Here is a 17,702-nt window from a genome sequence, read left to right as displayed (position 1 = left end):
TTCCCTAATGACATGTTTAGTTGTGCTAAAAAACTTCCCGTGGTTCTCTAACTGAGGAACTAACTGTATGATAATAACAACAGAAACTTTAATGCAAATCACTGCTGCCTTTTGTATAAAGCCACAGGATCATGCAGTGCCCGTGTTAACACAAACTTCCTGGCTGCAGTAAATTACACCAGGCAAAGCTATTGGAGTATCCACGCTACCACACTAATTCTCACTCTCTACAGTAGAAATGGCACCTGTGCAAAGGATGAATAATCCCACCGTACCCAGCAGCCAACTGGAATGTGTTTTGCAATTCATGGACACCTGCAATGAAGTTGAGTTGTGTCAACATATAATGGTTATTGTTGTACTTATCTGTGTTGCAGATAGATTTAAGAGAAATCCCTTCATATCTTGCCATCTTTTTCAGCATAGTGGTGTTCAACTACTACCGAAAACGCTGGCTAGTAGTGCTAACAAAGTAACAAGTAATTAATTGCAAGCAGTTCTCAAGGAAAAATAGATTTATATTCCCCAAAATCAGTGCATGAGAACTTGAAAAAAAAATGGTGGAATTTCAGAAATTCTTCCAATTGGAAAGGAGACAAAAAAACCCCCCAAACTTGCTTCACTGAAAACTTTAAGATGAAAGTTATTGTAAACTGATGCCTTTTTTTGTTTGGTTTTGGGGTTTTTTTTGTTACGATACTTATCAAATAAATAATTCTGACTAATTCAAACTTTGGTTTCCATGTGTGGCTTAGTATTGCTATGCCAATGGATCAAATGCCCTTTCAGTTAATTTTGCCAGTGCTGTGAGATCCCTTGCTGGCAGAAGACCCTCAAAGCACCTGGCAGCACTGCTACATCATGGAATACACTCACTCTGGTGTTTACCAGTCCGGAGATCCCCAAGGGCGCAACGCTGAGCCTGTTCAGGTGATAGAAAGGTTTATATGCACCTGAAGTGTGGACGAAGACACGGAAACATATGTAAGAAGACAAAGGGCAGCTTTTACAGGCAAGCAGGGCTGACTGAAGACATATTCTTCCTACATTTGGGATCACTAAAGGAAAAAGGAGAAGAATGAGCACTGCTCCTTAGAGGCATTAGCAGAGTAGGTATTTGGAACAGTTCAAAACTCTGCACTGATCTTGGTGAGAATCAAGACCTTTGCACTACGCGCTGGGAGCTAAATCTCAGGCTGCAGCAATACGCTATGGCACAGGTATGACAGCGTTTAGCTCACCTGCTCAGAGGTTTTATAGAAGGCCACTGAGGCGTTGACAAGTTTGAGTCTGTCCTCCATCTTCAGCATCAGCTGCTGCCAGTGCAGGGCGACCTTTTCGGCACACTCTCTGATAGCGTCAGCATCATAATGTCCAGCCTGTAGCAACACCTCAGCTTTCTGCTGGACCTGCAGGGCACTCTGGTGTGTCTTCTGTAAGGAAGTGGCATGAAAGAGGGACTGTGTATGAGGGGAGGAAAGAGAGGTTGTACAGATGTGCCAGATGTATGGTAGAAAGGTGAAGCAAGGTGTGAGCATGGAGATGTGAGAGAGTGAAACATGTTCAGAGAGTTATCTTCAGTTAACAGGTAATTTCTGCAAAGCATTTTAGTTTCAATTATTCACACACATTTGCAACATGTTATTAAAGCTTGGGACAAGCAAGCAGTGGCTAGGATGGGTTAGGTCCACTGATCAGCTACTGCCCCTGGACAACAACCCAGGGTGGGGTTCACAATGCAGGCAGGTGTTGTGCTGAGCTCCCACCTAGCCCATACTCAGTATTGACTGCATCCCACATAACCTGCAGATGCAAAAGCAAACACCAAAGAGCTGGCAAACTGTGGGCCTAATCACCCTAATTTGACTCTTGTCAGGCAGTTTTCTGACATCAGCAGCTTTACTCATGCGTGTAACTGCCCTGCCTGCAGGATACAAAATATCAGCCCCAGAAGACATGAAGATGGCTTACTAAACTGCATGAACTGTATCACAAATATCAAGATACATTTCTGAAAATCATTCGCTCATACTGGAGTTACCCTATGCTACCTTCAGAGTTGGGAGGAGTCAAGAAATTTTCTCCACTTTACTCAGTAGCCACTTTAGAGGCAGGACTGAATTATCTGCTCTATTCCCCAGCCTACATCAGCTCCTCTCAGGGTAACCAAGCGGTGGTTACACCTTCCTTTGTGGGCTGCTGAGAGGAAAGTAGCCCCTGGCCCTTCACAGCCTCTTAAGTAACTGTTCAGGCATGGTTTAGTCCAATATTTGATTTTAATTTTCTGAACAGAAGTCCTAAAGTCTCCCAAAGACTCCTCTGTTCTGTAATCCATTTGTAACCGCTGCTGACAAATTCTCATGTGATACTTTTATGACCTAATCCTTGAAACTGAAAAGAAGCTTGAAATCATCTAGTAATACACTGATGAACAATGCAATGTTGAGAGAGCTATTAGCAAAAAAAGGATTAATACTTGGCAGAAACATTTAGGAAGATGTTTAAGAAGAACTGGTTAAATTTAATTTCCAGCTGCTTAACTGATGTTAGAATTATAGTACTTGTTTTAAACAGACTTTAAAGGATTTCAACTGAAAATCAATTCCACATCTAGAATGCCTTTAAAGAACATTCTGCTCTGTGTGCTTTGCTGATCTTTTCCCCATATTGAGCTTTAAACACTTTAAATATTTAATCTAGTGTTTTCCCCCTTTGAAAACTTCTTTTCCCCTTACTGTGGCGTAATCCTCTTCTCCCTCTGTGATTCACATTTACTAGCAAATACAAGCACTTCCCCAATGGCAGCAAGCTGCGATAACACAGCCAGTGGGTGTCTTGTTCCCCGCTGCTGCCTGCTGACGGCTGCCAAGATGTGGTCAGCACAGCTTGGTACCAGCCAGCTCAGACAGAATTGAGGGAAACTTTTTTCCCTTTCCCTCAGGAGCTGCAACAGCTGCTCCTTCCTTAGTGTGAGTGGACCTGGATCAAAATATCTCATTAGCTGAGATTTAAACTCTATACTTATTAGCAACATTGTAATGTTTACTGACTTTTTAAAAGTTTACCAGAAGACATAAAGACACTTCCTCCCTCTTCCTCTCCCTCCACCCCCTTCAAATCAGGCATCTCTTCAAACATCCATTATGGAAATACTATTTTCATAGTTTAAAGACTGGTTTACTTTTTTGGTATTTTCAAGTATATATAAACCACAGAGAGGGATTTTTCAGCTTGTTTGTTGCTCTGTAAAAGGCTAACAACACAATTTAGGAAGCATATATGCCTTGTTAAACAGCAGCAGGAGAAAGCAATGAACCACCTTTCTAGCATTTGGAGTAGGCACACCCTGTGAGCACAGGGTTTCCTCATAATGACAAAGATACATAAAGTACTGAGCTTAACTATGAGTCTTGTAGTTCCCTACTTGAGAGTCCATAGACCTCTACTACCTTCTTATTCCAAGGAAAGCAGCTCAGAGGAGGTGCTACTCCTCCTGCCACAACCTGGCCCTGTGAGTGAGGCAAGTGAGTTGGCTCACAAGTAGTTTTCAAGGGCCAGGTCAAAGATGAGTTACTCCAGGGCAAGCAGAGCAAAAGCTCAGTTTAGCAGGGAATTTTTAAAAATCATCCCTCTTGCCTCTTCTTCAACGTTATTTGAGAATATGAGGTCGAATGAACGTCTCCTTTGCTGTTCACAGAAGGAGAGTTGAATGAAACAATTGTTTCACGTGACAGCATTATCCAGTAACAAAGATACTCATAAATGAATGCCACAAAATGATCTCCAAATCACTGACGTGGGAAGATACTCACTTCAAAATCTTCTCCCATTTTCAGATCACTTTGTGAACTTTAATCTTATTTTTTTACCAAAGTAATTATCAGGAGATGAGTGTCATTTTCATGAATGGAAAGGCTGATATCTGACAGCGGAAGAATTAGCTTCAGATGATAGTTTATTTCACTGTTAAACTCTAGCTGCATTACAAGTTTAATGATAGGTTGACTTTCTAAAGTTTTCTTCTTTCCCTTCCTTTAAGTAAGCAAGGATTGATGCCAAAGAGAAAATATTTTGTATGATGTTCACCTGGGAAGGAGAAATAAAGTTAACTTATTCGTGTTACCTCTATGGCCAGCTGAAACTGCTCATGCTCTCGCTGGAGCTGCTCAGCTTCAGAGAGGGAGCTTGCGTTGACAAGGCTTGCATTCAGCATTGATTCACCATTTCTGATCCAGCCAAGCACCTGTAAAGAAAGGATCGGCTTATGGAAAGGTTGTTTCAGTAGAAAGGTTTACATGGTCATCGATCAGAAAATGCTTCAGCCTGACTAATGAACAGGTACTTTGCCGTGTGTGGCCCCGGACTGAATCAGTGAACAGAAAGAAATCCTGGTTTTAGAAATCCAAATTTTGAGAGAGCCTTATTGGGGAAGTTATTGTTTAAAGAACTAACTCTCAAAGTATTTGCGTGGATATTTGGATAGAGAAGAGCTTTCATTTCCAAGGTTTGATCACAAAAAAAATGAATGTTCCCCTATGCAAATACCCCAGGGCAAAACCACAGAGTGTAATTAGGGAGATTTTAAATTAAACATAAAAATCTCTCTCAATTTTCCAACTGGAATCATGGATCTTGTGACTTCTTTCTGCTTTTGTGTTTCTTTCACACAAAAGTCAGAGCTTAGGAGCGAGGAAGGAGAAGTCAGAGACAGTTTCATCTGACATAGACTTAAGATGCAGGTGGCGTTTCCACCTGAATGCAGAGCTAAGAAGAAATCCCAGGTCTTGCATTTTACATTTAGTCAAGAGGCTTTACTTCAGGAATATTCAGATTATTTGTAGACATGCAACCCATGCTATAATGACTGCAGAATCAAATCTTAAATGTACATAATTGATCTATCAAGCCTGTATTTATTTAAACAGCAACATTTTCTGCTATTTTAAGACACGTATTAGGAAAATTAGCACCCAGAACACATGTGCAAGTTCTTTGCTGTGTTGTCACAAAGCTTGTTTGCTACCTGTGTGGGTGTCAAATTATTCCAGTAAAGCCAGAAAGTTGCTGAATTCAATTCACAGATACACAGGAAATCCTGACTGTCCAATCACTGCCCTAAACTTAGCTCGTGATTTACAAAGCTCCAAAATTGACTTTGCTGCAATATTCTATGCAGTAATTTCCCTTTTGTGCCATCATTTTCAGCAAGTGATCCATTAAATTGCCTGAAAGAAACAGGGATTTTCTGTTGTTTTGGATTTTATCCTTACATCATGTATCACCCTAGTTACAGCCATTCAGATCCCTGCAGGGTAGGAAAATGAGTTTTCCCTAGGAGAAGGAAAGGGGAGCCATCTACACACGTAGCTGACCCTAATTTGTAGAAAATTACATTCTGCTCAGTACAACAGTGTGGCAGATTTCATTTGTTAGCTTTCTCCCTTTCATCAGCAGGCATTATTGTTCCTGTGGGAAATGCAACAAGGATTTAAAGGAAAAGAAATCGGGTTATCATATGGCAATCTTTTTGGCTGGCATTTTCTGTAATCCATCAGAGGAGAAAGCTACATTATAACCAAGTACATGGTACCAAAAGCTGAAGTTAACCAAAGGATCACTGTGTCTGGGAAAGACTTGAGGTGAGGACATCATAAAACAAGGCGTGCTTTCACATTTTACATATAGTGATATATCCTGGCATGGGGCATTTGGAGTGTAGAAAATACCAAGTATGTATGCTAAAAATGCAGCAGCTTTTTTTTTAAAAAAAACCAAACAAACACAACACCACAAACAAACCAATACAATCAGAGCATGACAGGGACCTCTTGGGAAGAGCTTTCATTTGAGCTGAAATGTTCCAAACCTACCACAGAGGTTTTTAACATAGATTTCATACAAGTAGTAGTTTCTAAATAGTGAAAAAAAAAATAAAAAAAAAAATCACTGAAAACCTCAGTCTTGAAGGAAAGCAACTTGATTAGTCAAAAGCTAACAGGCAACAAGGTTGAATAAGGAGCAAACGAAGCCACACAACTGAAATCAGTCAGGTTTCCTCTAGTGTTAATGATACATGTGCCTTCCTCTGAACAACCGTCTTGCTGGTTCAAAAAAACGATGGGTAAAGCAGGTTCTGCTGGGCTCCAGGCTGTCAGCAATGCTTACAGCGCTCTTCTTGACCATGGCTGCTGCCTCTCTCTCCTTCCCCCTGAGTATGGGTTTAGATGCTTACTATGGGGCTCCTATACTCCTCCTTCCAGGCCCAGGCAGTACCCAAGCATTAGCAAATTTTGCTTGGAAGAACTTAGATAATGACCCCATTCTACTTCCAGAAGCCTAATTAAATGTCAGGGCCTCGTCTGAGATTGTATCAGCTTTTTCCATAGTAATGTTTTTCTCTTTTTCCCCCCCTCTCTTCTTTTGTGTGTCTTGCTGACTTACAGTAAGAAAAAAATTCAGCTGCATACCCAAAGCTTCTTAAATCTAAATGCAAAATCCAGTTACCTGCAGAGCCTTTCATTGTGTTACTGGTTTGGAAGTAGAGTGTGAAATGGTTGGAAGAAAATATTTACTCCAGTGTACAAGATCTGCTCACAAACTGGTTCTACTTTTACGGTGCTTAATACCTTTTCATTAAAATATGCGTAAAAGCTGCTAATTCAGCACCAAGACACTTGTCTGATAATTTCCTGTGTTAAATAGATTCATCATTATCTGGCAACGTGCAGACAGGCCAACAGCAAAAGACTGCTTTAAACAGACATTTCCTACAAATTACAGATTTTACCAACTTTATAGAAGCAGTGATTAAATAATTCTGGAGTTAAATAGATCTCCAAAGACTCTCTTAAAAGCCTAATCTTTTTTTTTTTTTTTAAATGGAGAAGCAGACACACACTGACAGCATCTTAGATAAAAGCCACTTGCCACAGAAGAACAATTTCACTGCAAGGCATGGGTTGTCTAACACAGCAACCACCTCAGTTCTGAAAAGTCCCACCTTTGACTCCAGTTGGCTTAAAACAGGCTGCACTTTGGTATATGGCTCCTCCATAATTAAATAATAGTACTAATTTTTTTCTAAAATTCACCCTGAAACTCTACCATCTTCACTGAGCACAGAATTTGATGCTACAGGAAAAATGAGAGGTGAGACAGGCTTGTGCAGCCTTCCTCAAGAAACAAGAGCTCCGCTGTCTGACGGTGTATTTTGAACCTTTTATGAGGTTTCTGAAAAATACTTTAGGCCTGGCTAATGATACCTGTCAAGTTAAAATTGATCTTTTCCAAAGTAAAATGCAAAATAATGTAAGTGAAACTTTTGTATCTCTAGACTCTTTGTGGCTTTGAGAGGCTCTTACCACCGCTGACACAATCACCAGCAAGGGCACCTTCTGGTAATTTTAGCTATGTCAAAACTGCATCAAGTTTCCAGTATCTCTCAAACGACTAATTCCTACCATCTTTTGGGCATATTCATCTATAAGCAAATCTAATGCCAAACAGCAAAAGTGGATGGATAACAGACACACGAAAAGGAATAACTACACTTCAAAATAACCTGGAAAGTTAAGTAGTGGAACACTGTGAGCATGTCTGGGAGTAAATTAGGTCAAGTTCAATGCTTATAAAAAAAAAAAATCAAGAAGAAACAAACCATACAAAGATAAAATAAGGGGATAGGGAAGCCAAACAGCTGCAAGCACAGCACTAGAGAATTTGTTTTTTGAACTGATCTCCACAACTTTATTCTGCTATTACTTTCACGTAAGCAATCCCAGCTCTGTAGTTTCTGTCAGAAATGAGTGGGATCCAAATGAACGGAAATCAGTCTTGGGCAAGATCTTTCTTGATAACAAAGAGTTTGTGAATCACTGATCCATACTATTTCCACTCTAAAACAGTTCACAGAGCATCTCATTTGGAATTGTTCCACTTTAACAGCTCTAAACTTTGATTCATTGCCTTGGCATTCGAACCCTTAGTGCATATGATATAAAGCAGAATCCCTGGTAAACGAGACTTAAAGAGAGACAGTTAAAAGACTTTGTATTTCCTTCAGCCATTATATCAAAATGCAAACACATGTACACCTAACAGCCTTGACCAGCTCTACTACATCAGCAGAACTTAACCACAGCTACAGTAAGTGTCTTGTGGTAACCATATCTCGGCCGATTCACAAGAGTGAGAACAATTTGGTAATGAGATCATCCATCGTCTCAGATGCATTAAATGAAAGTGGAGGGAATCTGGACCAGACTGGTGAGGAACTGTAAGTCAAAATCAGTGTATTTCCCAGTTTCACTAAATGGTTGGGAACATGACTCATCTACAGGAAACCAAATAGAGATATTTGGCGCAGGTACATTTTAATTTGCCTCTTTCTAAGAGAAACTGTAGCTGTGATAATTTATAGGTTAATAAGCAAAAGAGTTCTTAGTATTCAGCTGAACAAATAAAATGATTCTTCACTACTGGTTTGCTGAAAGGTCACATAGTAACAAAGGCTCTGATGGTCCCAAGCTCTGTTAAGGAAATACTAATTCAAGGCAGCTGTTCTCCCCTCACAGTAAGTATTAGATAATTTAGTCCTAAAACCATTTCCTTTGGTTAGATTTTGGCTTGGAAAATAGTTAAGGCCCAGCAGGTACTTGATAGAGAGACAAGTAACACTAGATACCTGCAGAGAGTGCTGCACTCCCACCGTACGGCTCCAGGAGCAGCCACAGGGCTGACTGATGGGCACTTCATTCTGGTCAAGCGGGCTAGTGAGACTTGGGCCAATAGTGAAAACCTGCATTTTTAGCAATTTTGCTACACGTATTACTCTTATTTTCTACCATAAATGGCTCTACTTCATCATAAATCTACCACACAATACTCCAAGCTTAGCTAAATTGTGTATAAGGAGCTTTGGGAACCTAAGGAAAAAAGGATATGCTTTATAATCATATTAAGGTGATGGTTATAAATATCATAGATTTTTGGGTTGGTTTTTTTTGTTTTTGTTTTTTTTTCAGAAGCAAGCCAAAGCACGCTATAGAGTGCTGGACTTCCATGAGTAATCGAGCTTCAATTAGTATAAATGTAAAATGACTACTTTTTCAAAATCAAAATTAAGGAGAGTTCTATGTTACTTTCATTTAAGGTTGCAAAATATTTACACCAGGGTGTACTTTGACAGAAAATGTATGCACTAGTGTTTGTGCTACCAGCTGCTAGCTTGAGAGTTGTCTGAGAATGAAGGATGTTTTTGCAAGCAATGATAAAACAATTCAGATAAAGCGTCGCTCAGATATTCACTTTTGAAAAAAAGCCACACTAGGATCATGTGTACTGAGCAGTCAATATATTTTTTTTTTTTTGGTAGTAAACGAAGAAAATATTTTTCATTAACACCTTATGGCATTTGGGAAAAAAACCCACAATAAACACAGCACCCCCCCACACCTCCTCTCCATCCCTCCCTTTTGTACTGGTAAAATGGAAACCCAAATATTCCAGGTGTCTGGAAAAATGTTCCTGGTTTTCCTAAAGAAACCAAGACCATTCCATTGGAACCCAGACATACACTGAAGTGTGAGGCTACCTATGGATTAGGAAGCAGGAAGTGTAGTTTTATCCTGTGTAGCAAAGGATAACAAAGAGATGTGAGGCATCCAAATTAAATATCAGAGGAAACCTAGGGAAGCAGAACACGACTGCCTACGCTAGGATGAAATCTGGAATAAAAGCAATATGACGATTCTAAGATGGCTAAACAGCTCCTAAGATCTAAAGACAAAAACCAAAATTTTTTATCTCACTCGGCTGATATTAAATATTCCTGCAGATCAACAGATGTATAGGAATATATGAAAAGGTCTAACTGCTGTAATGTCATACTTAGACCTCACAGCTCAGTTAGCCTTTGCTTTGGGCCAATTCTCCACCACAGTTTAAATCTCGATCCCAAATCAAATAATTATATTCCCAGAACACATGGAGTTCGAGGCAGCTTCCCAAGTTGAAAAGTTACAGGGTCAGTTCTGCACAGACTTCCCATGACTATTCATGAAGCCAAATATGTGCACAGTAGAGGGAACAGAGAGCCCTTCGTTATTTGCAAAGGGTCATACTGCAATCTGTCAGCAAATCAAGTACTGTTAAGGAAAGAGGGATTCAGACTGTCCACCTAAAGGTACGTGACTTGGCAGAAGCTAGTTTAGCAGTTCACATGTCTGTAATGACTGAAAACCCACTTAAGACCCTTACGTGTGGTTAAAAACTCTCACCTGCTTGACTTCAGCCTGTAGGTGCCGGAGCTGTAGGCACTGCTCTAACCTTTTGTGAGTTTGGTCAGCATTAAGCTCGAGCTCATGCTGTTTCTCATGAAGGAATTCCAGCAGTTCTTGAACCTGTGTCGCAAGATCAATGTCTTTTTCACAGATCAGCTCAATGCCTGCAACATTCAGAAAAAGAGATCACTGCACTTAGTGGAAATTTTAGTTGTTACATAACTGTAAGTGTCAACATTTTTTGCCACCTGATTTGCAACTCTCTGACTAACTCTTTCTCACTAAAATCTCTCTCACATGTAATACTTGGCTTTCCCAGTTTCCTATTCTGCATCACTATTTTCTTTTACAAAGCAGTGTTTCTCTGATGATCATTGCTCATCTCATCCATCAGCATCTGGCTACTATGACATGATTTAACCACAGCCTTGCTCAAAAACTTGCATGAACATAGAATTAAAAAAAAGAAGACCGAGAAAACTCCCTTTCATACAGTAACTCATTAACTTAGATGTCAAAAATGCACATTGAGAAGAACTTAGAAGAGAAAAAAGGTGAGGAAGAGAAGTGAAATACAGGAAGTAAACTCTCTTTGTCAGATTTACAGTAGTGCTACAAGTGTGTGGAACTCCACACTACAAACTTTTTTTTCTATATGGGCACTTTGGAGGATCATATACAGTCCATTCAGAGTTATTCTACAGATTGACTTTCATCCAATCACCACGCACCAGAGAGAAAATGTGGTTTAGTACCACATACTCCATTCCTTGCAACTTGCATGAAATTCATAAACCCCTGTTTTGACAGCTGACCCCGACTGGATCAGGAGATTGAAATTGAGACCTCCTGAGTCCTTTCCTACCTCCCAATTTCTCTTGCGACCTGACAAGCCTCCTGTGTAGTGGTCACATGAAATACAGTGCAGAGCTTCACATTCTCCTTCATTTCGCTGGTGTGATAGCATCGCTGGATACGTTACCAGCGTAACTGTCATAGATTGGCTGGAGGAAATATGAACTCATCCCATGTGTCTGTAATCCCTAAGATTATAAACTAACAGAGACCTGACCCTTCCCTTATTGAGGTCTACTGAAATTTTGTCACTAGCCTCAATATAGGGAAGAGCAGGAACTGAATATAAAAATAAATCAGATTACAGTAATGTTGAGAAAACACTACACTTTCCTCCAAAGCTGTTTGATTTCATAGAGTAATATGACATTAAAAAAGAAATGTGTTAATTAGAAGCTGCTGTACAAAAGGCTCAGACGCTTTTTAAAACCCATTTAGAAAGATGTCTCTTCTTCCCCCTTTACCCCCCTCAGAGGCTTGTGACTTTTGTTCTCTCTCTCAGTGACATCTACAGAGGACAGTACACAAAATAAACATGACCTCATGAATGAGCCTATCCGATTTTTCCTGGTTTGTGGTTTTATCAGAAGAAAACACATGGTAATTCAAGTGATTGCCTTATTCCCTTTCCCAGCCAAAACAAAACAGTTTCTTCATGACCAAATAAAGGGAAATGGCCTCTGGCTTCTCATTCAAAACTGGAAATTTAATATATGTTTCTATTCTTGGGAGTCAAGTTGCTTTCAACTGCCAGACACCAGGCATTGTTGCTACAATTAGCCTGCATATGGTTCTGTATCCTCAGGACATGATGGCTTTTTGTATGCTTGACTTCACCACACCTATTTGATATTAAAATGCAGAGTTTTCCTGCGTGCACACTCAGCTGGTATGGTTTTGATCGTGCTAACTCATCAGCAGCAACCAGTGAACTGCCTGGGATGCTATCCAAGGGCAGTCTGGGCTCCCTATGATGAATGATCTGCCCTTTCTCGCTTGTCACATGTCACACAGATTTATTCTACAGTGCTAGCGCATGTGGTGAGAGCACTTATTCTTCTCGAAGATTGGCTTGCAAAACAAAAGCCTTGTTTTCAGAACAATTTCACACATATTATCTTTACATTGTGTAAAAGCACAGCTGATTTTCTGATGATAAACTGAACTGAGTTGCCATTTTCTTCTAGTGTCTCAACCAGCGAAACAGATATCAAGTGAAGGATAAAGAGTCAAAAATGTTTTTATTAAAAAAATTACTCACGGGAGTACTGAACCACACTAACTGGCATCTTACAAAACATACATCAGTTACACCGGAGCTATTAATGCAAGATACTACTCAGTGTAAGAAAGCAGTACTGCCTTTTGACCTGTACAAAGCTGGTTTGAAACTGCTTCGAACCTGTTCTTAGGCTTAATTATTAACTGTAACAGGAAAAGGAAAGTTTTCTGTAACAGGAAAGTTTTCTATCCTCTTCCTTGCAACATAAAATATAGTTATAACTAACTATAAATGATATCACAAACAAAATGAAGTAGATTTGCATTTCCCTTTTAAGCAATGCAATTCTGGGAGAAGACATGAATGATGTTAGCCTGACGACCAGGAAACAAAAGGGCTTTGAATTTTCCAAATAGCAGATAGGGGTTGTATAAACTTCCTCAACATCAGCTTTGCAGTATGTTTCAGGCTTGACGTAGACAAATTGCTTCTAAGATATAAAAAGGTAGTTCTGTAAACCATGAGTGACTTCTAACTGGAGTGTTCATTATGACAATGATACTATACTGACAGTGCAAGTGGACTTCAATAATGAAATAAATTTGTGCAATCAATTAAGCAGTTATTAGAGTGTAACCACTTTTAGTACTTAGAAGCAGAATGATTAAAGTGTGTATGCTAACGAATTACATGAACATGTCATCACCGCAGCTCGAATCGAGGTATTAAATGCTGAATTAAGATCCTAAACTTTCCATAGGAAATAGATTTTTCAGAAATGTCCAAGCTGCCATTTTTGGAAACATTATGCCCCTTCAACATACCCAGTTAGACAATCAAAAATCAATATCCATTTTTAGAGAGTATTTGCCACGTATCTAGCTTTGCTATCAGCAGTAGAGCTACAATCACACTGGAAAAATAGAAGACAGGTTCACTAGAATATAAAGTATTGGCTCATTAAAAAGTCCAGCCTTCCTGAGAATACTGTTATAATAGTCTCTAAACGCAGATAAGTTTCCCGAAGGACACAGATTTTAGTGAGACATGAAGATAGGTTGAAAGTACTGCAAAATTTCAGAGAACATAAGTTCATTTTCAGATCTTGCATATCCCCTAATAAAAAACAACATTTCATCGAAGAATAATTATTGTTATTATGAAAATTGGCTAATCCAAAGCAGGTTCACCCACATGTGCTGGAGTAGTGGAAGGAATGACAGAAACGTAACTCTGACCTGCATGGCTCTTTGGAAATACTGGACTTGCCCAGGTGCCTCACATGCACAGACCCCCTGAATATCTGCAGAGTCTGATATGGTGCCTCACGGGACCACTGGGTTTATTGTACCAGTATGACAATGTTCACAGGGATTGCCAGACTCCACAGCCTGGTAACAATCATGGCTCCAAATCTGCATCGGGCACGCAAAAATGTGGGCCAATGTCCAAAACCTTCTTTTTCTACCTGCACAAGATTTCCACGTGAAAAATGCATCATGCGTGGAAAAACCTGGATGTAATTTTATCTGACAGACTTACTAGCTTAAAGAACTCCAAGCCAAACACCAGAAAGATCAAAACTGAATCAGTTTCCTGCGTGACATGATAAAAAGAATAAAGCTCAAAGAGAATTATAGGCAAGGGAAGAAACTTGGTCGATGAAGAGTGGCTGGTTACATAGAATGTCCCTGAAAAAATCACATTTTTCTGGCTTTATCTTCTATGCCTACAGGAGAGTTTTGATTGTAGCAGTAGTGACACTGTACAACAGGAAGCAGCAATAGCAGTTGATTTCCCAGAACCCCTGCAAGTTTGCAGTTCTGGCAATAAGAACAGTCATGCCTTAACTTATGCACTGAGCGACTATGACATGGGAATCAGGAAGAGGGAGTACAATTAAATGAATTTTTTATGAAGCATAACTGTCCTTTATTGAAATAAGAAACAGTAGGCTCCCAAGAGCAAACTCACTCCCTTATTTTGCCATTCTCCCAATATTTAACATTCTGTGCACGCAGACATGACCGTTACCTCTGATTAACTACAGTTACTCTACATCCCCATGAGGCTTCTGCTTCCCTGCCTTTGGGAGCAATGGATTTTTATTGGGTAGGCTTCACAGAAAGTGATCTTAGATAAGCTTATAAAAACATTTAAAAAGTCACTTTATTTAGTTGCTAATCTTTTGTCCACAATCCAGAAGTAGTTGCTTCTGACTTCTTACAAACACAGGATTTTGAAATTTCTCTTCCTAACAATCAGTCACTGAGACTCCTGATCATGCTCTGCTCTCGATCATATTCTTTACCTCCTGTCGTATTTACTCTCCTGGTGACTCATATTAAGATTCTTCCAGGATGGAAGGCAGGGTGGGGGGAGAAGGCATCTTGACTGATGTATTGGGTAAGTTTTATATCCCAGAAAGCAAGGTAGCTGAAGCAAAGGACCAGGCATAGTGTGGGCAGATCTCATGGAAGCTCACACACATGCTTCACACAATGCACCGGGTTGTCTTGTTCACAGCATAGTCTTGTAGCACTCCTTAAAGCTCTGTTGAGTGCAGCTTGCCAAATCAGGCTGAATACTGCCAGATTTTTTTTAAAGGTGAGGGCCTAGAGGCAAAATGTTTGCCAAAGAATAAAACCATAAAAATCCTTTTTATTTTGAAAATGCAAAGTGGGAGGGAAAGAACAGGAATTTCTCTGCTTTGTACTCCTTCCAGTCATTTAACAAGGTTAAAACACTTCACAAGTAACATTCATTTCTGGACTTTACACAGTGATTAATCCAAATGATGATACTCCATTTCCAAATGCAAAATGCAAGGGTACAAAAATCCTGATTCATATGGTGTCTCAGAAATAGGATCCTACTGCTGAGAAGCAGAGCAAAAGTATCCGACAGACTCCCTATCAACACAAATCAAGGCTGTCATGTAAGAGCATCTGCCAAAGGGGTTTTTTTACATCAAGTTGCTGCCTTTAATTTTCAAGTGCACGCTGAAAAGGAAAATTCCAGTATGGTTTATCGTATTTCCTTTTTATGCTAAATAATTCCAAATAGAGCTGGCTGGAAACACGAGTTCAGTTTCATGACTGCTTTTGAGGCTCTCATATTTGGATTTTGTCTCAGTGGACTCTTGTGTAACCAGCTTCCTTCTCCCCTCACTCCTCTCTCCCTCAGGCATGTCTGCAATGTGGCACAGGGAAAAGGAACTAAAGACTGCAGAGAACAAAGCCAGAACATCTGGTCATTTTGCCTCTTGATACAAGTCTAGATGCAGACAGGTTAGAAAGAGTCTAGAAAAACTAGACTTCATCCAGACCTCAGGTTTGTCCAGCCAGCTTACGTATCCGCATCTCATGACTCCCTGCAGTGCTTGTTTCTGAGCTGGTGCAAGGACAAGGACTCACCAGTGTAACTTGTCTTGCCCTCTCCTCTCTATCCACTTTGGAACTGATCACAACTCAGTCCTGCAGCTGTGAAACTTTCTGAATGAAACCTGAAAGCCAGCTTTATCTCTTCAACGAGTTTCAGTCTCAAAGAAATAGCAATTTTGGGCATATAATTCTGAATCAAAAAATTCCCCAAACTTGTGAAACAGTTTTGAGAGTGGAGAGACAGGCATTGCCCATACGCACTTACATTAAAAGCTGATGCACTCGGTATGTGTTGGGCTATTTTTGCTTGATATGCATTTTTGAGGTTTTGAGTTTTTCTTGGTTTTTGTTATTCTTTTTCGTGTAAAAGAGCAATCAAATTGTTCTGCTCACCTGAAGCCTGGACCTCCATGATGTATTGGTGTAAATCTTGCCCTTGCTGGATGACTTCAAAGGTCATGTTGTTCATGGCCAACTTCCGCTCAGTGTGACGCTGCAAACGCTGCTCAGCCAGAGTGAGGTCTTCAGTATTGAAATCATTCATTTGTCTCAGCAGATCTTCATTCCAGGCATCTAACTCGGCTGTAACCTTCACGGGCAGAAAATAGACACTGCATTCACTCAAGATCAAAAAAAACCCCAAATTTGTGGTTGGATAACAAAAGTAATCCACGTTTTGATTCTGATCCAGAAACATCCAAACCACAGCCTCAGTCCACTCTGGATCCTGCCCACTGAATGGTCATGTTAACTTTTTTTTCTTAGGATCTATGAAAAGATTACTGCTCCAACAAGAAATCTGTCACCATCTCCTTCTCTTATATATTCTAAAGGGCACTGTAAGAGAAGATTCACTATATCCATACGGAAGGTAGAGATGTTTCTGAATAAATTCAAATTTAAATGAAGAAGTAATGCTTACAGAATTACAAAACAATTTGTATCATCTATGACCACATAATCCCCAAATGGTATGAACATTTCTAAAAACATTTTGCAACACACAGTTTTGTGTCACACATTACAGACAGAAATATTATTCTATCTTCACAGAATTGAAATTATAAGCTGCTTCCATTAAGCCCTTAAACGAGGGGTAACTAACACATTTTCAGAACTATTATTATTGACACAGTGTATTGTGATCAGCATTTACCCATTGTTCTCAGAAAATGCATCATGAAACTAAATGCTTCATGAATTTGTGAGACAAGGCCCATTGCATTGACTGCAGTTGTACGTAAGTCCTACACTTTGCTTTCAGGGCCTTACAGTCTTTTATAAGGGTCTTTCTGCTGTCTTTGGTGGACTTGGCAACAGGCCCTGTGTAACTGTTTTCTCCTGTGGATCTGAAATCTTTTACACTGGGCAATGAATATGAACAATTCATTTTTATAGATGGGGAAAGCACCAGCACAGACACATCATACTCAAGGGCTAGGTGATTACACCAGTAGAGTCACAAATGGTACCTGGCTCTAACCAGAGACCTGTATAACCCACCAATAACTCATGAGAACATGCAAAATCTTCCATTGCTTTCTCTGCTTCCTGATAATAACACAGAGTCTCATGATTTTAGGCCACAAGTAGCTGACCCATATCAAAGTCCCCCTCTGCTATTCCCTGTTCAGCTAAAGCAAGATCTAGTCTCCACCCAAGCAGCAGTCTCACCTCAACCTAGATTCTGCTACTGCAGACAAAAAGGAGAGACTGTGCTAGTGACAGTGAACAAGGGAGGGAGACAAGGGAAACAGGAATTAAATCACACATACAGGCTAGTGCTGTGAAGAATACCATTTTTAAAAGTATTTAAAATTTAATAAATAAAAGCCCTAATTCTGATTCATAGGTCATTTCCTCATAGCAAGATCAGGAGAGCTAAGACTGGGTATCTAAATTCCCACCTGTGATGTAGTGAAAAGTTCTCTGTTTCTCACTAAAAATGTTCTTCAGTACCTG

General features: G+C 39.8%; 1 protein-coding gene across 1 annotated transcript in view; it reads right to left on the bottom strand.

Moving 5' to 3' along the window:
* LOC104279794 (kalirin) overlaps positions 1-17,702 on the bottom strand; it is a gene marked incomplete at both ends in the record, with an annotated part of 134,169 nt that overhangs the window by 63,589 nt on the left and 52,878 nt on the right. Inside the window, 4 exons of the mRNA XM_009877203.1 lie at positions 1,242-1,433; positions 4,124-4,243; positions 10,278-10,444; positions 16,134-16,329. Coding sequence (XP_009875505.1) covers positions 1,242-1,433; positions 4,124-4,243; positions 10,278-10,444; positions 16,134-16,329 — 675 coding nt within the window. The remainder of the gene's footprint in view (positions 1-1,241; positions 1,434-4,123; positions 4,244-10,277; positions 10,445-16,133; positions 16,330-17,702) is intronic.

The sequence above is a fragment of the Apaloderma vittatum genome, unplaced genomic scaffold, assembly GCF_000703405.1.
Source record: "Apaloderma vittatum isolate BGI_N311 unplaced genomic scaffold, ASM70340v1 scaffold11459, whole genome shotgun sequence".
Lineage (NCBI taxonomy): Eukaryota > Metazoa > Chordata > Aves > Trogoniformes > Trogonidae > Apaloderma > Apaloderma vittatum.
Note: the sequence above shows the minus strand (reverse complement) of the source record. Positions and strands in the feature narration are given on the sequence as shown.